The following is a 24,994-nucleotide window of genomic DNA, read 5'->3' on the forward strand; positions in this document are numbered from 1 at the left end:
AAAATGTAAGTGTAATAAGATTAAGACATAAAACAATAATAATGATCTGATCAGAATTAGAGCTCAGATCCTCCCGCTGTGTTGTGTCTCTATTATTGAGGAGAGATGATGGACAGAAGACGTGTGCTGATTAAATGAGTGTGAAGACGGTTCTGCTTCTGAAGGAGAGAACTTCTCCTCAATAGACTTGCTGGAGAACAGCGGATCAGCATCAGTACTTGACCTTTGACCCCTGATGACCCCGATGCTGGTGTGTCAGAGCGAGTGTGTCGTGAAGCTCCTCGTTCCCGATGTCGTCACCGTCATGACTTCACTCATGTTTGCGGTAACACACACACACACCCCCAGCATGACATCAGTGTTGTTCCTCAGTGCTGGAGTCTCTGTGGAGACGGCGAGAGGAGCGGGTGGCGGGTCGAGTTCTGGTGTGTGTGTGTGTGTGTGTGTGTGTGTGAGGAGTCACGTTCCACCTCTACCTGTCTGGGCCTCGTGCCTGAAGCTCAAACCTGCCTGTGTGTGTGTGTGTGCGCCTGGGGCCAGAGCTTATCACTCCATCAGCTCATCCGTCTGTCTGCTGGCAGTCCGCCCTGAGTCACACACACACTCTCTACAGCGAGACCCTCAGCAGTGCTACCACACACTCTTCTTCAGTCTTACAGTGCTTCATCACACTAATACTGTGATCATTTACATCTAGATCTCTGTCGTTCTCATAATCAAACTCAACATCAGGCCACACACACACACATTATCACACACACATTCACTTAGCTATCTAAATGGGGACATTTTACATTTTTTATCTTTAATTATTTTTATACCAGATTTATAAGACGCTCCTTAAGGGATGTTTTTAGAGATTTTGTCAGGTTTTCGTCACTTCTGGGTCCAGATTTGTCCCTAAAATATAGTTCGGTACACACACACACACACACACACGAGGAGGGCAATCACAGCGTTTCATCTGATATCTCTGATATCTTCACACACACTCGCAGTGACACACACCGGGCCAGGCTTCACTGGAGACATCAGCAAGAGGAAGGGCTTTCAGGACATCAGGACATTAACATGCTCATGAAAATAATACATACAAACTTTTTTTTATATCAGATTCACCTGGTTCAACCTGTAATAAAACATTCTCAGTTCTTTGTTTGGTGGCACATTTAACTCTATTGCACACACACTATATTAAAAAGCTAGTCTGGACACGTGCGGTTCCCGTTTAACTGACTCAAGAACAGTGTTAGCGATTGCACAACAGCTCAGTTTCCCACACATCTGTAGGACGAGCGTTATCACACTCTTCACAGGCACCCATACAGCCTGGCACTGTCGCGACTCGCAGGCACACATCCACTGCCAATATCTGGGTGAAGTATGCTAATTACTCTGAGATGCTTTGATTAAACAGTTCCTGAAGGGAACCGTATGAATGTTCCTGTTGTGGCCTACGAATAGTTTTGAAACCAGTCTCTCTCTCTCTTTCACACACACTCCTGTACGTTACAGTTCAAGAGATCATGAGGAAAACAGCTCCTCTAGAAATACATTAATACATCTACAATATTAGTGTAGTCGAATAAGGAAGCCAGCATGAGGCAGGAAAAGTCTTTTCATTACACACACACACACCATCATGTAGATTCACTCTTGTGGTTGAAACTCCCACAACATGGCAACTTCAGTTTGATGTTTACAGCATTGTAATTAGTTGATTATACTAACAACCTGTATGAAGACAGCAGCCACCCACCCACACACACACACACACACACAGTCCTACAGTCAAATACAACTCACACTCAACTGCTACACAATGCAAATAACATGAGTTAAAAAAAGACTTCTAAAAATATAAATAAAAACAACAAACCAGATGCTAAACCTGCCATGCTAACCCATGCTAACCCATGCTATATTAGAAAATGTACCTCCAGAAAAGGGAAAATACATTTCCAGACAATACATTTACAATAATCAAACTTATATCAATATAATATATTTTTATTAGCGACATATTTTAAGACATGTCTGAATACACCCAGGCCTAGCGGCCTCTCAGGACAGCCTGTCAGTGTTAGCGCTGGCTTTAGCATTAGCGAGCACCGCTAACATGCACACGAGAGCTAGAGAACTGATCTAACAGCAGTTTTAGCTCGTAAGCGACTGATTATTCAGATCTAGTGAGTAAACAGGATCTGCTGCACTATCAGATGTGGGGTTTTGTCCCAGAGCATGATCGTCATGATGCCTGTTGCGTCAGTCAGTTCTCAGCTCAGTTTTGTGAAACGCTACAGAAGTGTGTGTGGTGAGCGACTGCAAATTCCCATTAGACGCAACATAATGTACACATGGTTTTGAGAGAGCATATGCGACACAGAATGACTGATCTTTCACTCACTGTGTGTGATCGCACGAGTTCAACGCGTGCTGTGGTGAATAATTAAGCGAGGATACGATCTTTGGTGGATGATGATGTTATAAATCATCCGGTTTAAACTGGACATGCTAATCACACACAGGCACTGGGAACCACACGGCAGACCGACAGGAGACTCCATTACAACCAGTAACATCAGTTTGATCCAAACCAATTACAATTCACATGCTAATCTAAGAACAACTCAAAGTTACTAGTCAGAGGTTTAGCTTCATTATTAAATAGTATTTCTAGTATAGATTAACTGGAGTCTCAAACAGGGTTTTTAAAGGCTCTCAGTAACCAGTATCGCCAGTCTTCACTAATGAACTCAACCCTCATCAATCAGATCATTAGTGGGTTGTTCAGTTCACACACTAACATTAGAGAAACTGTTTAGTTATTAAAGTTCAAATATAAATTATGAATGTTAATATGTATATAATGTTCTGATCAAGGTCCATATTAACATAGACCAGGGCTGCCAACTTTTGAGTTTAGCTTGGAGTGAGATTTTTTTTTTTTTTTTTTTTTGGGGGGGGGGGGGGGATGTAAAAACAAATATTGCATCACAATAAGTGTAATTGTGATTGTCAAAACATTTGGTAACTAAATAGAATTTTATGAAGTTTAGTGACAACATGTTACAATGTTTACATTGTACAATGACTCATAGGATACAGTTTTTATTATTGCTTGACAAAAATTTCAAGATTTCAATTCCATTCTTGTGATTTGATTCCGATTTTGATTCAATATTGACTAATTTGGATACATGTTTATTTTAAATTTTATTTAAAAAAATAATCTCACCTAATGCTGTAAACATAGAGGGCCCAATCTGCTGGTATTATTAAAGGTTAAAAATAACAAATTAAATTAAATATAATGCAGTTTTTGTTATAATAACAATTATTTAATGACATAAGTAAAAATATAATAAATATGTAATATAGTAATCTCCTCTCTAGCTATTTTTTTTTTTCAATTAACATGCTATGGTCATTAAATGGCTTTCCTGAGGTAAATGTAACGTTCTGTGACATAATTGTTCTCCTGCTGTTATATTGACCTCTTTCCGTGGTTGAAAAACACTGATTGGTCGATATTATGTATACTTTCGGTAAGTTGTACTGCGTCTTTAAATAAAAAAGTAACAGATGATCGGTTCACGTGCACTTGAACTGAGGCGCTCAGCGATCTGTCACGTCACATTTACAAGCGCCAAACGTATTTTTGTCTGAATTTCGTAATAAAATTGACGGAATCTAAGAGCTGAGAATTAGTTTAATATTAAAGTACCTCTTTGCTCCGGTACTGCGTGAGAAAATGGACGTGTGGCGTGAGAGAGTGTGAAAAGTGTCAATTGCGTGAGAGTTGGCAGCCCTGGCATTAACTGATACAGACTGACAGGCGCCACGATGCAAATAAGGGGAAAGAGTTGGAGAAACACACAAATATAGAGGAAGTAAAATATGAAATAGGTGTTTTTAAAGAAATAAAGGAGTGACGTGATGAGCTGGATGAGGGATGAGAGCAGATATAATAATAGCGTAGTGTAAATCTGCAGACAGACACACACGACTCAGGACAGACACACACACGACCTCTGAAGTAAGAACTCGTTCATTCTTCAAACGCAAGTACACTTTCTGATGTTAATACTGTCTGAATAACTGTGAATCAAGTTTAGCTGCTGAAATGTTTTTAGTATATGCTCATGTTTTACTTTGAAGATGTATATGATTTTTTTGAGTTTTTCATGTGTTTTTCCTCAGAAATGGACCAAACTCTACATTTGATTCTTCTTCTCAGTGGTGAGTGTGTTTGTGGTTTATAGTTTCATCAGGTTTGACGCTGTTATGAAAAGCATTAAATCGAACACTCACTTTCACAGCTCTCTGCTCCGTATCTGAATGTGTTCAGCGTCAGTATCACTTTATAAACGAGAACAAGACCTGGACTGAAGCTCAGAGTTTCTGCAGAGAGAACTACACAGATCTGGCCACCGTTGACGACATGAACGACATGAACGAGCTGAAGAAGAGTGTGAAAGATAGAGGTGATCAGAAGGTCTGGATTGGGCTGAAGAGGACGAGTGTTTATAAATGGCAGTGGTCTTCAGGTGAACCTGTGCTCTATCTGAACTGGGGACCTGGACAACCTGATGGCACAGACAAGTGTGCTATGATGAGCAATGGTGAATGGCATAATTATCCATATGATAACAGCCTGACGTTCATCTGCAGTTCATCTAACCGTAAGTGCAGCTCAATACAATCACAATAAACATCATACTGTAAACATACTTACTAAAAGATATACCATATACTGTACAAAATGTGTATACAATACTAATTTCTTCTGCTGGTTAATGTGTTTATAAATATAGCGGAGACACCTTGAAGTCAATTTCTAAAGACAAACCGATTTTTTCTTTAATTAATGTTGATCTTTTGTTTTTGATAACTATGAGAATCTGCTATTAGAGAGCGCAGAGAATTATATATCAGCAAAATGTACCAAACCATAATGGAGAAATAAAGAGTTTGAAAATCATCAAATTAATATGTTTCCATGTGTTTTTCTTAAGCGAACACAGGACTCGTCTTTGTCAACCAGATGAAGAACTGGAGAGACGCTCAGAGTTACTGCAGACAGAATCACATTGATCTGGTCAGTGTGAGGAGCCAGAATGAGAGTCAACAGGTTCAGAAGATCATCAATGATAATAACAGAACTGATGATGTCTGGATCGGTCTGTTCAGAGACCCATGGCAGTGGTCAGATCAGAGTAACTCCTCATTCAGATACTGGAAGTCTGGTGAACCTAATAATGGTGTTGGAGGAAATGAAGACTGTACAGAGATATCGAACGCTCAGGGTCAATGGAATGACATCTCTTGCGACAACCACTTTCCTTTTGTGTGTCATGAAGGTGAGCAGATCCTCACAAACACACACATCCATCACCTCCAGATCTCTTACAGTTCACGCTACATGTCTGACATGACAGATTCCTCCACAGTGTTTGTTCTGTGTGTTGTTTTTGATCAGTCTCTCTCTAGTTTTTGCTTGTGGTTTGTTTTGTGTCCAGATAAACTGATTCTGATCAGAGAGAATCTGACGTGGCCTGAAGCTCTGAGATACTGCAGGCAGAATTATACGGATCTGGTCTCGGTTCATTCAGACGAGATGCAGGAGGAGGTGATGAATGTGGCTAAAGGTGCGTCCACTGAGGCGGTGTGGCTGGGTTTGCGTCACTCCTGCACGGTGGGCCTCTGGTTCTGGATGAGCGGAGAGACCGTGTGCTTTCATAACTGGGCTCCGGGGAACGGCACAGGAGACGAGGAGTGTGAGTCTGGAGTGAGATCTGGAGCAGTTCAGTCTGGAGGAGATCAGCGCTGGATCAGCCGTCCTGAACACGACACACTCAACTTCATCTGCAGCAGATCTGAGGAGTGAAGGATGTGTTTGTGTTCTTTCATAACTGGCTGTTTTCTTTTTAAAACTGGCAAACACTTCTGGTACTGTTTTTATATGTGCTAATATCAATTTACAATGATAATTTCTGTTACTGAAGATTATCGTATGAGTCTTTTTAATATCAGATTTTAAAATACTTTTGTCCACTATATATATATATATATATATATATACTTTCTTCTAATCACTCCTGTGTTTTGCACTAGTCATACAATTAAAAATGACTTGTTTAAAAAGTGATTGTGAACATCGATGTTTGTCTCAATGAAATGATATATAGTTTATTCATAAAGGAAAAAGTGGAAGTTGAGTATAAAATATCTTGTGAACTGTATTTGATGTTGAAACTAATTCAAAGGAGCACCAGCTCAACTGAACTGACTTAGAAGAATAATTATTTTACATTTATAAAAAACCCAAACACACACAAAATATTTACTAATAAAAAGACATAGTACATCACAACATGAATTTGTGGTATGCCACATCTACTCTAGCTTTACTACTGCAAGGGCGGGGAGAACAAATGTGCAGTAAATGACTGCGTGTGGTTGTCCTCGAGTATAGATATACAATTTGCAAAAAAAATGTGGATGCAAAGTGGCTGAAAAAGGAGGAAACACACAGAACACCATCCCTCTGTGTGGATAAGTCCCATATATATTTAGATGCAATCCCAGTCATGCAAATTGAATTTACAGTAGGCTATACTTGCACACTGAGTCCAAAATTTCCGTTTGCTTTTTTTCGTATTCGTCATTCGGTGGCTACAAAATTACCGTACTTACAAAATACTATCTATTTAATAGTATTTCCAGTTGACTCTAGCGCTCCTCCTCCTCATCTCTGCTCACAGCACTAGCGGTTTGAGGAGTGGTTCAGCGTTTCCCAAGCCGGCAAGCCGGCGTCATCAGAGAAGGAACGCCATTCCAGACCGGAAGTAACTTTTCAGACTTTGATTCAAGATTACCACGGCAAACATTTTTTTCCTGAGTATTAACTTGCACGGATTAATTGTTCACCACAGGACTAGTAATATGCGCTAACAAAGTAAATAGGGTCAATTTTGATTTCATGTCGACTTTAAGAGTTAAAAAACGAAGTAGTGCACACAACTAATGCAAACAGTCTTCAAGCAGTGAGGATGATGTTGTTGTCCTCTCTCTTCTTAAAAAGAGGGAAAGAAAGAGGAAATATTGGGTCCATCATCCATCATCCAACCCTGAGATTGCGTAGAGAGGAAGGAGAGTTCGCTGTGGGATTATCCCAAGAGATTCAACGTTTACTTCAGGGTGTCAGAGGCTCAGTTTGATGCTTTGCTAGCGATCCTGGATCCACATATTAAAAAGAAGACACCAATTTCCGTGAACCAATTGGCTTTGGCGTTCGCTTGCTATGGATGCGAGAAACGCAGAAAATCAAACACAATCCGAATTTTTTATGACGGACGAAAGATGGTCGTATTTATGTTTTCGGACGAGAATTTGGGATTCAGTGAGCAATGACCTTAAGAGTGATTTCAGCTCAAGTCGAGCCAGGTTAGGTAATGCGCAGTGTTCATCCGAGCCGTGCCCAGGGTTGGACCGACATCAGAGGCAGAGTGACAGCAAGGTCGGAGGGTCATGGGTCGGTCACAGGTGCAGTGTGACCCTCAGCGGGTGACAGCGAGAGCTCGGCCTCCATGATAAGAGCCCTGTTAATGACAGAGAGCCGGAACAGAAGAGCCGGTTCACCTCTATCTGTTCCCAACCTCAGGTGAAAGAAGCGGAGAAGCCCTGTCGTCACCAGCTCACGCCACAACACCTCAAACCCTGGGAGTGAGTCTGTGCTACGCTGTGGGGCCATTTTAGGTAGCCTTTGGCATTATGAAATGGTTATTGCATTGTAATGATTAAATATTGTGTGAAGGACACAAACTTTATTTAATGCAACAAATTGATTAAATGTTATCCTGGCGCTCTCTGACATGGAAACTAAGATTAACAGTTGGCTTCTACGGGTGTGATTCAATTAAATTCAATTCACAATTATTTGTATAGCGCTTTTCACAATACACATCATTTCAAAGCAGTTTTACAGAAAATGCACATTACAGTTTAGAGTGATTTGTTATCAGACGTAACTGTCTAAGTTATGTATTTCAGAAATGTACATTTATTAAATCACAGTTGGCAAAATACTGGAATACTGTATTGACCAATCAGCATCCAGGACCACAACTTTCTGCTATATAAAATGCATTATAACACTAACAAATGTTTAATGTTGTTTATGTGTCTATGTGGTGTTTTTAATGTGCTTTAAGACAAACCATGTGTAAATTCATAAGTCGACACCATTGCTGAGTATTTTCTCCTTAAAACTGCAGTGAACCAAAGACAGTCTCAAAAACACGCTTTGAAATCGCTGGTGTTTCTGACGTCACAAACTACCTTGTAACCAATCAGATCAATGTGTGATCGTCAACCAGTGGATCTCTGAGCTGAGTGAGTGAGTGGAGGTGGGGCTCATTTGCATATTCATAGAACCACGCATACTAAATGAGACAAGGGTGTCGAGTTACATTCAAGCTATTTTAAGGCATTACGAATTTTTTCAGGGAAAAAAAACGTTTAAATATGCCATTTTGGTGATCAGAGATGAGTTTTAAGGGATAAAATTATTGACTACAGGGGAACTTTAAGACCAGCATCTATACAGACGTATCTTTGTCACGTCCACACAGGACCTGTCTGTGGTCTTATAATGTTGTAACCAGTAACAAAACATTTTTACAATTTTATTTTCTGAGTTACACTACTACTTTGGCCACACAGTTTGTTCTGGTCCACAAAAAACTCTAAGCCAGTACAGACTCCTCATCTGGAGTGTGTTTCCTGTTGGCTGGATGTCGTACACCCCGCTGGTAATCTCTTACATGCTTCTATCGTTTTCAGATGACTGTATGCTAAAACACAAACATTAAACAACATAGAAGCAGGAGAGCAATCTTTCAGACTGACAGACTACAGGAGAAGACAAGAGAGAGATGCCAAGTTCAACAGAGAGACATGATCCCCTATCAGACATGAAGGAATATTGCAGGTCAACAGTTTTCCCAAAGTCAGTGTTCATCAACCATCAATATATCCAGCCGTTATAGGGTTAGCTGAACCTTTGCCATACTCTCAAATCTCGTTCACTCCACTCAATACATTCCACTGCATACTGTCCCAATGAGGTTGGGGGTCTGTGATGTCAGACCTGGCGTGATGTGTCTCGATTATTCAAATATATTCATAGATTTTTAAATTACGGCAGAAATTTAACCCAAGGACTAATGAATTTAACTAAAATTTGAGTCAGTTTCTCACACAAAGTTTTTGTATGTCTTCTGAAGATTTCAATATGAAGAATTCAAATTCATATGGATGGCTTTTATGACACTTTATATTGTTTGTCCTTGAACCTTGAGCAGTTTGAACATTCAGCTGAGTTTCTCCTTCTGTTCAACAGAAAACAACAAAAAAACAGAGTCTGGAACACAAAACCAAGAAAACAACAGAATTTTCTTGGTTTGGAGAACCATTCCTTCTTATAGAAGATGTTGACATTAAACTGTAAGGTCGCTTTTGGGTTGCTTAGTTGGGGATATTCATAATGTTCAACAATATTATTGATCTGCCTGTTTGACATCATTATATGAGAACTGAACTGAGCTGGACGATGACATCACAGTTTTCTCCAGAGCGGCTATATATATATAAATGAACTAAATTGACAACTTTTTTTCAACAGAAATGAACCATCACTGAACTTACTTAAGCTGGACTGTGACGCTATTCTCTTCTGGAAACAAACTGTGTTGCATTGTTTTCCTGTTATCTCTGTAAAGCTGTTTTGAGACAATCTGTGTTGTAAAAAGCGCTATATAAATAAAGGAGACTTGACTTGACTTGAAAGATCATATTGTACAGGGAATATATATTTTTATCCAAGGTTAGAGTCATTATTTGGTCATACTTCAGAATGGGACATGATGTGGTTACATAACATGTCCAGAACCGACTTTCTTCACATAGATGATAAAAACAAAGGCATCGTGCAGGTCTTCACTGGACGCACAAGCCATCATGCCATGCTGTTTTACTGGGATTAGAAACAGCTTCTTCCATGGTGGGCTCCAATCTCACAAAACGTGAGCACATGGTTCCCATTGTGGTTTAAAGCAGACCAGGAGGGTTACGCTGCTGTTTCTGGCCTCATGGTGTGAAGCGAATGCTTTCAGGTCCAGGGGAATACTGCTGATCCGAGCTCTCCGGGCCGATGGCGCTGAGGTCCAGGGGAACGAGGTCAAGAGGGACAGCATAAGCAGACGTGCTCCTGTGTTGATGGACTGGCCCGACGGTAGGTGAGGGGATATGAAACGGTGTTGAAATGTAGCGGATTTGGGTTTTCAGTGCCCATCTGACATTGTAGAGACACCAGAGAAGGGAATAACTTTGAAGAGGGTATTATGGAAACGAGAGAAAGTTAAAGATGACAGCAGGACTGTTGAAAGAGACAGAGTGGTGGGAAATGAGAACACTGAAGGGCGGGGCAAGTGTGTGTAAACACTGGTAAATGGTTGGCTGTTTTCTTTGACAAACACACCCACACACAACAGCACAGCAGGTAAAGAGGTTTAGTCACTCGGGCAGAGTTCTTCAGGACTGATTCTTGTGTTCTCGTGACAAAGAAGGCAAAATGTTTGACTGCCCGTGTCATACGGTAGCAACAATTACAGGGAAGGTTTTAAAGGTTCACAGAACGGGGTCTCCTATAAGGATATGCATCATGAAGCATATCTAGACCTATTCAATAAACCAATTAAAATCCCCCAGAACCCCAGTGAGACTAACTAACTGTGTGATGCATTCAGTGTCTAAGCAAGAAAATAAAAGTGCCTTCTCAGAAAGGCCATCTCTCTATAACAGTTGCTAAGGAAAGCTCTATTATTATTAGCGGTCATGCATACGGTTAAACCTTGACCCCAGCATTAGCCTAAACTTTAACACACAGCTCATCCCACAACAAACATGAACAGCACAATGATACGGCTTTTTAACCTGGCATTTGATAATGGGTGAAAAGCATCCCACAGACTTAAATTAAAGAAAGGACCAGAGACATATAAGCAGGGGTCTCTTTTGACCACCCAGAACACCATAGCGACTGCATAGCAACAACCTTAATAACTGCATAGAAATGTCATGGCAACCACATACACCCACCTATTATACCCATAATACCAAAGCATTATGGAGGTGAGTTTAGCATGGGCAAGCACTACTCACATATGCCCAAATCTAGTTACCCTTTTTAGCGTGATAAGACTAGGAGCCAAACGAAGAGTCTTCTGTAGGTCTAACTGTGTTGGTCCCAAGTGTGTTTAGTATGAAAGAAAGAGGCAATGTCATGGTAGAAGGTGAACAATACAATCTCTGGCCCTCTCTCACGGCCCTCTCTCTCTTCTGGCAGAGACGTCTTAACTGACAGTTTGGGCTTAAAGGTCAAGCAGGAGGCAGCCCCATCCTGACCTTGTGTTTCCAGAGGTCAAATAGGTCAATTGACCCCCACCAGCACTCAGTTACGTCTATAGACCATTTCCGTTCATTTGCCCTTACTCATTCTCTTCTTTTCCGCCTGTGTGATGTCATGTTTTCCCCTCATGCATAGATAGGAGAGGGAAGGAGGCAATGGCTTTAATTAAATGCCTCCTGAAGGGCTTTTGCTGTTTTCCATTCAAGAAGCGCTTACATAAAACTTGAGTCATTAAGTCCCAACACTCTTCCAACCACTGAACCGTGTGCTGAGAGGCTGGCCGAACACCAGAAGCACCTCACAAGTGTCTTCTACAGTCCTGTTAGCAATGCTGGATCAACATTCATCTTCTGACCTTCATACTGAAGATAGGTGTGTTCCCGTCTTCAAACAAAACTCTCAGGTTCACCTTCAATGGTGCTTCTTCCAACAAGGGTCACTACCAGCAAGGACTTAATCTGACCGACTATCACCCATAAACAAGTGATTCAAAGGTCTGGTCTAGGTGGTACGAGATCCCCCTAGGCCAGCAAGCAACTACATCAGGGTCTGCTTCCAATTTATCCTGTTTATCATTGCGCTGGAGTCAGCCACTCTTATTCCTCCTCAGAAAAATAAACCTTGGCCACACTTGGAGCATTGGGCTCCAAAACACTTAGCTTTCATAAACACTATTAGCTTTATTCAGTTCTTGTCTGCATGTCTGAGGACAGATAGTAAAACCATGAAGTAGATATTATGAATAAACACTTTGGGGTGAATTCTAAACATTTAGCCACTCACACATACTTTGCTTTAGCGCTAAACTCTACGTATTATTTACAGACCACTCGCAGTCCAATTTGACAGGGCACTTTCTAAAGTCATTAGGCTTTTTTTTTATCGAATACACCGGGTTGATGAACCACATGGCAAAGGAAAGCAAGGGGTAAATCCAGTGTTATCCAGTTATTTAGGGGCTGTTTACACGACACCGTTTTCAACTAAAAGACTTTTTATGCGTTTTCGCCTGACAAGTGCGTTTCGGGTGCCTAAAAACGCAAAATCTTGAAAACGGGTTTCAAAGCGCCAGTTTTTGAACGGCCTCCGTGTAAACAACAAAAAACGTGAATCTCTGAAGACGATGACGTCATGCTCATGCGTATTATGTGTTCAGTCCATAGTGTTTCATCGCCATCTAGTGGCCTGGCAGCAGAATACAGCATTTTTAGTAAATTCATGTGAATGGGGATCGTTTTGACAATGGTGTTGTCCGTACGTGGAAAACTCCAAGGAAAAACTTCTCTGTTTTAAGCATATTGTTGTCGTGAAAACGTACCCTTAAAATGGAAGTTTGTGTACATTTTCTAGTGATTAACAGAAGACATTATAACAGGGCATATCCAGATACAACCATGGCTGGCCACACACTTGAAGATTTAGGCCCGATTTGCAACCCCCCACGATCTGGGGTGTGTGGCCCGATTCGAGGCTTCTTGCAACTGACTTTTCGTCCAAAACATCCTCAATTATTTGTATTGCCCACACAATACCAAATCTTAAATATCAAACACGTCCTGCCAGATGATGCAGACTCTGAATCAACATGCACCAATGCAACAATTTTCTATATGACATATGTTATCATTTGTTAACAAACAAGAATTCATTACTTCAATGAGCTCACTGTTTCTGCCTTAAATTATTACATGGTTTAAATTAATCCATTTTTAGGATTAATTTAGGCCTAACAGAGCGGGAACTACAATGTGCAACTTCTGTTCAGCACTCATTTTGGTAAATCAAGCATTCAAATAACGTAGCCAGCATGTACCAACAAACCACGCTATCAGCAGATGCAAGTGATTGTTCCTGACTATTTGGGCCTCTTCGCCATGGGGTTCATCACAGGAAGATGAAGTGTCCCAGTGATCAAGTTATTAAAAGGGTGCATCCTCACAAAGCAAATCAAAAGAGGACTTCTGCCCACAACGTGATTTCTATAGAAAGCCCAACACAGCAACATTCTTCTGAGACTTTGCACATTGGGTGTCCCCTTGTCAAGCAAAAATGCTTGAACTGACAACAGGCTTAAGTGATGTCTCAAACAGCTGAGGGGGTCTGGATATGTGTGAGTGGGCAAGCCAAGATTCAGATAAAGCTAATCCATCCTTTCTCTTCTCCTACGTTTTCCTAGGGTGTGTAAAAGCTGAGGCTGACACTTTTTCCTCTGGTTGGCCGTCTTAGGGGGGTACACAATACCCAACCAGCTGAGCTTTGAACGCAACTCGGTCCTGTGGAAGTCTAGGTGCAGACAAAGGCCACGTGTGGAGAGGCCGAGGGACTGGAGCCATCAGCCATTAGGAGTTGCTTTAATGCAAGCTGACTGTCTGTACCTCCTCCTCGTCCTATCTGCCCTTCTTAATCCTCAACTTCTCCAAAGCCCCACACGCCAGAGCCGACTGCCAAAACCTTTGTAGGGAACAAAAAAAGAAAAGTTGACGAGGTCGCAGCAGGCCTGGACCACCTGCTCAGAGAACTCAATTGCACTCTGCAACAGTGAAAGTAAGAAAGACGCGGTCGCTCTTATGATCCTGCCGTACAAAGGAACAAATTGCGTTCCTCGGGCCTGTCCTCCACAGGTCAGGAATCAGGGCGAGAGCCTGTGATTGGCCCTCTCAGGAAATGTATTTGTTTGGCGAGCATGTTTTTAGCCGGACTTCCATTCATTTCTCCTTTCATCTCCTGCTTTTCTATTCCTCTGGTGCGCATTTGTCAAGGCACTTCTCTCAAAATTGAATGTTATTATTCCAAACAGTCTCAATGGCATGGTCTTATCTTTTATTTATTGTTGAGTGGCAGAGGCCGGCGGGTGGGCGAGAGCATCTGTCTGTAGCCTAGATTAAAGGGACGGATAGAGTCAGAGAGCGATATAGTGCTGCTGCTTCATCATCATCATCTTCATCATCATCATCATCATGATCATAATTGCACGGCTGAATTTCTGATCGCCACTAGCTTTAATCTACAGCCTCATATAAACAATAGCAACGCTCCTGGAAGACACATCCCAGCAAGCAATAGCCCTAATTTCACCATCTACAGTAGGTTAACTATAGACCCAATATAGTCTGGCTATGAGTAACCCACTTCTAGCCAAAATAACCTTGAATTTGGTTACAATTAGTGAGGGGACCGTTCACGGTGAACATAGACCAATGTTAGATGAATGCTGAGATGTGTACAGTGTAAAATGATGTTAAACCGTATCCATAATGAAGCATGCATGAGTAATGAGAGTCTGACTATAGAGTGCTATATTCATCATGTGTCAGACTGGAGGTGAGGACAGCTGGAAGGTAGTGGACATGAAGACGTAACTGCATGGTGGATAAACCGAACTGGACAATGATGCATGAAGCCTGGAGGATTACATTCACACCAGCCACGAGGACCACCCAACATAACCAACTCCAAGACACAAACACATCTGCTCTACACACACAACATTACACAAATCAGTACATCTTCTGTGTACATACACATCTGCACAAGACTAGTGAACACACACTCCCACAAACACAAGGATAAGCGAGCTGAGACGTTTTGTGGCTAGGAAAAACTAGGGGAAAAGTCACTGGTTGAGTCACTGAGGAGTTGATTAGAAAGAGGATTCATCAGAGGTAAATCATGAAATAAACAATAAAAAAGAGTATTAATTCACACATGTAGTTGGTGTGTTTGGTCACTAGACATGTCACCCTGTGGCACCATCCAGATGTTAGTCTCCTCTCTCAAAGCCAGTCATCAAAGGACCAAAATCATCTTTCAATCTTATACAGTCAAACCAACATGTGTTCAGACGCCTTCAACATTTCTCACATCATCACAGTTTATTCGCTATAGTTTAGAGAATGGTGATAAAATATGAGCAGAACTCAGTTGATATTTGACTGGTTTTGTCCGTCCTTCTGTTAGACTGTCTCACACATGAATTATGTTGAATATCTGTCAGCTGTTAAATTTAACTACACAATTAGATAATACCAGTTTAGCTCAACCAATCACCAAGCAATGCTTCATTGTGTTCAGTCTGTGTGTAAAAAGAGCATTAGCAATTAAAGAAAACACACTTCAGCAAAACATGATCAGCTCAAAGTGTCCGAATCATTTGTATAAATGTCACTGGTAGTCTCTGTATGAAGAATTTCTGGTAGTCTCTGTATGAAGAATTTCTGGGTGTAATATGTCACAGTATTTTGCTTTCCTCACTTACAGAAATGAACTATAGTGTCCTGATCACACACTAGTGAAAAAACTTCAAAAATGATATCTGGTGTCTGAATAATTTTTGGTTTGACTGTCTATACCTAAGAAACCCCAGCAACACTGCTGAGACTGAGAGAATGAGAAGTGAAGTCTGGACAGAAGTCGGGTGTCTCGCGTCCAGCGTGTGTGTGTCATTCAGGGATTTGGGGAGTAACTCGCAGCTCAAGCCAGAGTCTATTTCTAGAAGATTTCCTAAAATAAAGTCCTGAGCTCCTAATCTGGCAGAAGAGAGCAAACCTTCAGCAGCATGAACTCAGCGGTGCCATCACGTCACTGCTGACGAAACACGGCTCTCGTAAAGAAGGTCAGCGGACCTCCAGCGAGAACTGCTGGAACTGAACCGAGTCATTCATCTGCCAACCTGATCCCACACTGACACAACACCGCAAACACACCAACGGCAAGAGCTTTCAACCAAAAATCATGCACTCATCTTTGTGTTGATCCAAAACTATATGACTTTATTTTTTCCTTGGGAAAGAATAGAATGTGCATGCTGGTCTTTTACTGAAACATAAAGTCAAAGTCTAAGTTAATTTATACAGACGGAGCTGACCAACGTGCTTTACAAAACATCAGAAAACAAGAACACGTCAAACATGGAGAAAAAACAGTCCTAAAACACATGGCACAAATGACCGATTATTGGAAGCAAGTAAAAGTAGGTTTCCAGCCGTGACTTGAAAATAAAGTGACTAACAATCTCTAAAACCACAATAAAGTGATAATTAAAGTAGTCCATAAGACTTGAGCACTGTATTCGAATTCTTCTGACTTTCTAACTTTGCGTGAGAAACAGACTAAATCAAGACGATGTTCACTGAAAAACTTCCTCGAGGCTTGAAGCTCCTGATTGCACACACTCACACTGAGAGAACCACAAGAACGTGAAACCAAGTGTGTGTTTGAATATATGTGCATGCAAATTATATTGGTTTCCTTTTTGGGAAGTTTTGCCTTGCAACCACATAAGGATGAGGAGAAAACAACAAAAAAGCGTTTTGGCTCTTTGGAAGCGTGTGTGAGATGTGAGTTGAGTGTCAGGTGTTGTTGATGTGGTCTCGTACAGTCGTCATTGAGCTCAAACCCTTTGACACAGCAGTGTCCACTCTCTCCAACACACACATACATTTCTTATCAGTTATACACTAGTGTTTTATGTTACATCTGATGTTGTTGAAATAATGTTTATTGCATTATTTACCACGATGGTGTTTTGTATTTGTGCGTGTGTGTCTTCTATATATTAGTACCTCAGCTTGTAGGAAAGCTGATTGTGATGAACTTTGATTCATCATGTCTTTCTCTTCACCACCTGTTTTTTTGTGGTTTACAATCAAAACAGATTTTGCATATTAACACTATTGCAGTTAATGAAATGTTTTTTTTAAAACTGTAAAGTCAAGTTTAACCTGTTCAACTTGATGCTGAAAAAAATGAAGTTTTGGCAACCACAGTCGCCATTTGTTACCATAAACTGCACGTATTTATTTATTATATTTATTCACAGTGCTGTTCAGGGCAGGCGGTAGTGAGAAAGCGAGACTGACAATGAACATATTTCATTTTTAAAGCCTTTTAAAGCCTTTTCATCTCCTATCTCAGCTGAATGTGCAAAGTCATCCTGAGGTCGGACTTCCTGAAGACTGCCAGTGCATTCACCTGGACGTGTCTTAAAGTCAGGCTGAAATGTGCTGTAATGAACATGTTAATGTGAATGGATGGCTCTTTACGCTTCTGTTCAGACAAACATGCCCTAAATGCAACAGAATGCTTTCATGGTGACGTGATTATAATCTCTGAGGTTTCCAAGCGCTGTGTTTCCAGCAGAGGAAGAGTCTAGAAGCGGCTCTTTTGTCTCTGTTCTCTCGTGTTTGATGTTGTTTGATACAGATGTTGTATGAAATCTGTTTGCTACGTGCTAGATCGAAACGCTTAGGTTGATTAAACATGAATTATAAACACAACAACAATATGGTTTATCTGAGTTCTTCAAACCTTTCCTGCTGTTTCATAAGTGCTGCCCCCTACTGTCAGAGAATGAGTCAGCAGTTTTGTATTCGGCCCTTCTGCTTAATTTACTTTCATAATGGTCTGAACAGACAAATCACATGTGAACATCACACTGAACGTTTATGTTGGTCCAAATGGGAAAGATATCCAGTGCAAAGACCACGGCCACAAGCACAGGGAAAACATGAACAATCCTTACTTTACCCGACATGGAAAACAATGTAGGGGTGGACAATGTATATTGGTTACATTTGTAATAATAAACAATTGTATATAAACACACATGGATGTATAATGTACACATACACACACACACACCAATGAAAGTACGGGCTCTTATATTTATTTGCACATTTGTACAATGCCGTCATGCCTAGTGGGATTATCTGCTTTAGTGGAGTACACAGAAATAGGGTTAATTCCGTTAACGAAAACCATGATGAAAAATGTTAATTGACCACCTTTTTGCCCATGACTAAGGCGAGACGAGACCGAGGTCATTAAACTATAACTGAGACTGAACTAACATGCAATATCAGTGAGGAAACAAGATGAGAATAACATGTAGTTAAAAAGCTAAACCCAAAATCTCTCTTTATTTCTGTGGAAGAAGGAGGAGACGTAACATCACGAGCCTGTACGAGCTTTCATGCTTGCGTCTGGCAGATGTCAAGAGTTTAAATCCCACAATCAAAGCTTTTCTGTTAAAAGGATATATTTCTGCCCAGTGTTTTACCTAATCTGTGCAATCTGGCAACCGTGCACACACACACTCCCTCTGAACTGGCCAGGGGAAGAAGCGGAAAACACAGAAAAACAAGTAATGCGTCGACCCGGTCACACTCTATGCATCTCTATAGCACACACTGTGCAATTTATACGCGGAAATGAGTTTTTACACGCGTATGATACGCATGGGTAGGTTTAGCAATGGTGTGGGGTGCGTGTGTATTACACGTGCGTATCATATGCACGTAAAAACTCATTTTCGCGTGTAAATTGCACGATAAACACAATGCGTGCTACATTTGAGAAATTCTGCTTAAAGACTTAATCACCCAAAAATGAAAATTCCGTCATTAATTGCTGACCCTCATGTCGTTCCACACCCATCAGACATCAGCTCATCTCCAGAACACACGTGATGATCTTTTAGATGAAATCTGAGAGCTTTCTGTCCCTCCATTGTGCAACGACCACGTTCAAGCCCCAGAAAGGTAGTAAAGACATGATTAAAGTACGTGACTCCAGTGGTTTAACCTCAGTTTTACGAAGCGAAGCAAGTGCTTTGTTTGCGCAGTAAAACTATTTACCACTTTCTTTACAAAATCTTAATCCCCAGGGCACGAAATCGAGGTTAAACCACTGGAGTCACATGGATCAGTGTAATGATGACTTTACTACCTTTCTGGGGCTTGACAGTGGTAGTTGTGTAGATAAAAGAGTCTAACAGGTTTAGAACGACATGAGGGCGAGGAATTAATGACAGAATTATCATTTTTAGGTGAACTAACCCTTTAAACGCAAGTGTCATTCAGTCAGTCTGTGTTCCTCCACTAAATCTGCCGTCGAACGTCCTCCGGGACGAGCTGTAATACACCCAAACATGATCTCGGCTGCACAATACATACAATACAAAGAGAAACTTTACTGTACATTGGAATGAATGGAATTACTATTAGGAATTTTAAAATTTGAGAAAAGTTTCTTGTTTTACCAGTTCCCATAATGTAGAGAGTGTGTTAATGTATATGATAAACAGTATACTTTCGTATTCTGTAAAACAGGTTGTGTTGCTTCTAGTTCAAGTTGGTTTTGAGCATATCTCCATCACACATGCAGACTGAGATCTAACAGATCTCTGAATAAAACACTAACAATAGCGGATAGAAGTACACACATATGGCCATCAGTTCATTCTGCTGTTCTCTGACAAGTGGATGCGACGACGAGACCCAGTTTACCGGTTCGGTCAGATGACGTTCAGCATATACCCTATAGCATACAATAAATACTTAGTCACTGATACTTATTTACAAGTAATAAATAGTCACTGAAATAAGGCCAAAAGTGGAAAAAGATCTTGTAGCCTAGAATTTTTGCTTCAAAACTATGTGGAAATTAGAAAATACACTGATTTTAACATTTTCAGACAAGTTTTGTGTAAGGAAGGCTTAAGGTTAGTTGTAGGCTACAAATACATTTCTCACATGACAATAATATTTTGAGCAAAATAATCATGATTATCAGTTTTAAACCATTATGCAGCGCGACGGAAATGTGGACCTGACTAAAACTAGACTAAAATGCCCAGACTAAAACTTTACAAAGGTTGAGTAAACATGATCAAAACTCAAAAGCACATCTGACCCAGGCCTAGGACTGAAGCGAAATGAACAGTCATGATCTGGGCAGTTCTCTCAGATGCCACGAAAGCAAACGGAGATGAGGACAGAGACTCGTCCATCAGGCCAGAAGAGATGATCAGTTCACAGCGCTACACTCGTACTGTCTGTCAGCAATCTCTCATTCCCATGGACTCTGATTCTTTTGTCCCATTGATCTGTTGAGGTGAGTCTGAGCTGCTTCAATGAATCACAGCTATAAGTCATTCCTGAGTGATGAGCGAGCGCTCTGTTATCCTCAGCTCATCTGCACGTAGCCATACGTACACCAGTTAGTCACGGCGAGTGACATGGACATGCTTTCTGGGAAACTGAAGAGTGGTTGAAAGCTGGCTGAACATTCAGGAGTGGCGACTACATTTAACATGATATCTGATACGGATGAGAACGCTGGATGTGTTCACTGTCTGTAATTTCACGCGTCTGCGCTGATGTGTACATAATTGAACTTGCCTGAATTGAATCTGCGCCATATCATGGGGTGTTGACTTGTTAAAGAAGAGGATACTCAGTTTAATGTTTGCTAATGTCACTTCTGTGCTGTTGTGAGAGTTTCAATAGTGCAACAGTAAAAACAGGACATTTGTGTTTACTCTAGTACAGCAGAAGAACAGATCTGTAAAAATAATACTCTAAACATGGTGTTTAGTTGACCTTACTTGGATTCTCAAGCTTATGTCCAAATGTTGTCTCAACATTGTCCCAACTTTCCAAATTGAGTTATCTGAACAAACAATTTTACATTCAACAATGGTGTGCCAGTTCCCAGCATGCATTGCAGCTTGAAGAAAGTATGTGGTAACTACTGTTATAACTGAGATTTGTATGTTGTATGTTTCCATTGAAAATCAAACATGTATTGTTGCCTTGACAAGAATTTCGAAGTAAGAAAACCTGTTACTCATTAGATGAACAAAAGTTTTCTATTCTACGTTAATTGGAGTGAATTAGTTGAGTTAACTTAAAAAGTTGAGTTTTTTTTTTACAGTGTATGAAATATATACTAGCCTATTAATGTATGATATAACAGTGTCGAACTATACTAAAAGCCACAGATCTGCATCGTCAAAGGTAAATGCTTGTGTTAAAAATGTAAAGTTGTTGCATTAATTTACCAATTTAAATATTTTTATGCAAAAAACATGTTTATCAATGAGAAATGCATGTTGTGTGTTCCTGAAGCAGTGTGTCCTCAACCCATCCTTTCACACACACGGCGGTTGTCTGGGAAATATGACATGATGACGGTGTGCGTCTCAAAGCAATGCTTCATCGTCTCCGAGGTCGAGTGCGGATCTGTCATGTGTCAGTGCTTGTTTGAGTTTTGATTGGTTCCTGTTTTCCTTTGTTCTTTTCCCGCTACTCCTTCGTTTCTATGGTTACTGTCATTCAGCTGTATCACCTGTGTAGTTACAGTAGTATTCCTGTAATTTTGCTGTGAATAGGCCTTTACATTTGTAACACATTATACAGTCAAACACACATGTGTTCAGACTCCTTCAACATTTCTCACATCATCACAGTTTATTCACTATAGTTTAGAGAAAGGTAATAAAATATGAGCAGAACTCAGTTGTTATTTGACTGGTTTTGTCCGTCCTTCTGTTAGACTGTCTCACACATGAATTATGTTGAATATCTGTCAGCTGTTAAATTTAACTACACAATTAGATAATACCAGTTTATCAATGCTTCACTGTGTTCAGTCTGTGTGTAAAAAGAGCATTAGCAATTAAAGAAAACACACTTCAGCAAAACATGATCAGCTCAAAGTGTCCGAATCATTTGTATAAATGTCACTGTTAGTCGCTGTATGAAGAATATTAGGGTATAATATGTCACAGTTTACTTTATTTTGCTCTCCTCACTCACACTAATGAACTATAGTGTCCTGATCACACTAGTAAAACAAATATAAAAAGTGATATCTGAGTAGTTTTTGGTTTGACTGTACGTGTGTCCTTATATTGACATGAAGCATCAGGTGATGAGATGATGATGAACCAGCCAATAAAACACACAAGCCCATCTCCAACGGCAAACTGTCTCTGAGAAACCAGGCCGTGTCAACACAGATGAAGCCAAACCACAGAAGACTCCGGTTGCGATTGCAGTCGCAGTTCCACTGAAGAAAGCACACTTTCGCTGAGGTGTGTGTGTGTGTGTGACAGACCTGGACAGTGGTCGGGGAGAGGAGGCCCTCGTGCACCACGATCACGACCCTTCGTTGGCAAGGAGGAACCAGAGGCTGCGTCTGGAACACACACACTCCACCGCACCTTCCCGTTCCCAGATGCCCTACACTCTCGCTTTCAGCAGGACTGGACCGTCACACGCCAAGAACACACTCCAGAGACACACACACACTCCATCGATCATGCCGTCAATACAGCCACTAAACACAAATACACTGCTCTGAACACGCACACACACACACACACACGACCAGTCGATCGATCACGCCGTCAATACAGCAGGGAAACCACAAATACACTGCTCTGAACCTGGAGCCGACACACACACACACACACACACACACACACACACACACACACACACACACTGAATATGCCTTCACGTCCATTAACTGTCTTGCAGAGTAGGAAAACATATCAAAACAGAGAAATATCACACAAAAACATGTTTTTCAATCACACTTTTGAAACAATAGATACATTTTTTACAAATTAAATTGCTTTATTTTAGTCATTCCTGTAGACGAGGTGGACAGAAGTTATCCACAGGTGAAGTGTGTCCTTATCTATGAGACGTAATATCCCTTTCAAGCGGATGAGAGGATACGACATAAGAAAAACGCATCGCAAGCCTGTTTCCCGTAAGCAAAGTCATACTTAAAAACCGTTTAGAGCAGTTTTAATAATAGATGTGTGGGTGTTAATCGAGACATAACTCCTGGAGTACGTCACAGAAAACACACGGAGGAGTGTCTGTGTTTGCTGGTATTATGTGAGCAACTAATGAGGCCATCCATTCCTCCACCACAGCTCGGATACATCCCCGTCCACACCGGCACCATGCCACCGCATTCTGGAGCGCGAACACACACACACGATAATTATGACCGTCAATCTAGAGGACTTCCTGCTCAGAGAGAACACGTATCAAGTGCTAAATCAACGTGAGCACATCGCTGTCATTCAGTATGTTTGGTTAATGATACCCTGATCTGAATGGTAATTTGAGTAATGACAAATACGCTTGACAGTCGTAAACTAGACGTGTGTGTGAGATTCATCTCTCAGCTCTGACCTCTCATAAAGGACATGTCGGCACGTGAATATTTTTAGCTTTATTTTACTGATCCAAAAAACCAAGTGTGTGCAGAAAGCTGTAGAGATGAGAAAAGTTGCATTAGACGTATGCGTTCAGCTCCCTGTCAGACCGGTTCATGCGCTGTCAATCATCTCTCTGATGGACGATTGCCATGGAGACGTTACGGTGTTTTTGTTTTAAACTACGGCTCATTTTTAAGAGCACACGTTTCAACATGTCTGAGTTGAAACAACTTTATGTAAAAATATATATACATGAGCATCAGTATGTAAAGAAGTGTGTTTGATTGTTTCGTCTTTATTTATATACTAAAAAAACTCAGACAACCACTTTCATTCAGGCAATATCATAGGGTTAGAGCCATAATTCCCCTGGGTTTGTTTTTACAAGCTCGGAAAACTCAAAGAATGTGCATTATGTGTGCCATTATGTTTCATTATTGAATGATGGGAAATGTAGTTTGGTCACTCGTGCCTATCATTTAAACTGGCTAATTATCTCTCTTCTTCATTAATGTATGCATAATGCGTACAAACTACACTGCACTGTCGGCATTCAGACATCAGTGTATCATGCACTGTAAAAAAAGAAAAGTTGACTTAACTTAAAATTATAAGGCAACTTGCTGCATAGATTTTTTTGAGTTGACTCAACTATAACATCTCCAGTTGAGTAAACTCTATTAGTTGAGTCAACTCAAAAAATCTGTGCAGCAATATAATAAACTTATAATTTTAAGTTAAGTCAACTTTTCTTTTTTTACAGTGTGACTGAACACTGCACAGGCTCAGTGTGTGTATATTATGAATACAGGTACGGTTAAAGTGTCTTATTGTGTATTTAACTGATCCTGCTGATCACCAGTTTGTAATTCCTCAGCAAGGCGAAAGCTTCTCGGCGCAGAGAGCCGACTCTGGAAAGCACCAGGCCGTTGGTCTGGGAGAAGTGTCAGAACAGGAACAAAAGATGACTTCACTGCGCAGGAATCCCGAGTATGAGAACGAGACGAACTCAGACACATTCTCATGGAGGGCGCATTAACACACACCTACTGTAGGTCTGAACACCTGTGGAGGAAACCGGGGTCTGAGCACTGGGAAAACCCTGAACCACACACACCCACAATGCACTGCTCCTCTCTGAGGCCACTGACGCTGCCCGTGTGTGTGTGTGTGTGTGTGTGTGTGTGTGTGTGTGTGTGTGACACACATCTCACAGCGCTTCTCTTGCAGAAAACACAGATTTGTGGGTCACACTGAGAATGTCCTGTGTTTAAGCCCATTAATTAATTAATATTAATCAATAAGGTTAACATTAATGCATTAACTAACATGAACTAACCATGAGCAATACATTTACAGTATTTATATTTGTTAATGTTAGTTAATATAATCCAGCTGTTCATGTTAGTTCACAGTGCATTAACTAATATTAACTAATACAACCTTTGATTTTAATGGCGTATTAGTTATTATTAACTAAGATTAACAAATGCTGTAGA

At 40.7% G+C, this 24,994-nt stretch overlaps 1 protein-coding gene and 1 long non-coding RNA gene across 2 annotated transcripts in view; one reads left to right on the forward strand and one right to left on the reverse strand.

Annotated features, from left to right (window-relative positions):
* The window catches only part of LOC311090446, a 68,165-nt gene that overhangs the window by 751 nt on the left and 42,420 nt on the right, over positions 1-24,994 (reverse strand). The gene's annotated exons all lie outside the window — the stretch shown is intronic.
* LOC311097200 (C-type mannose receptor 2-like) lies at positions 236-5,895 on the forward strand (the record flags this gene model as incomplete). The annotated part of the gene is made up of 4 exons (XM_084136727.1): positions 236-325; positions 4,352-4,685; positions 5,019-5,363; positions 5,523-5,895. 4 exons carry the CDS (start codon positions 236-238, stop codon positions 5,888-5,890), a joined length of 1,137 nt encoding a protein of 378 aa, XP_083992853.1. The 3' UTR covers positions 5,891-5,895.

The sequence above is a fragment of the Abramis brama genome (assembly GCF_963993115.1).
Source record: "Abramis brama genome assembly, chromosome: 1".
In the NCBI taxonomy this organism is placed as follows: domain Eukaryota; kingdom Metazoa; phylum Chordata; class Actinopteri; order Cypriniformes; family Leuciscidae; genus Abramis; species Abramis brama.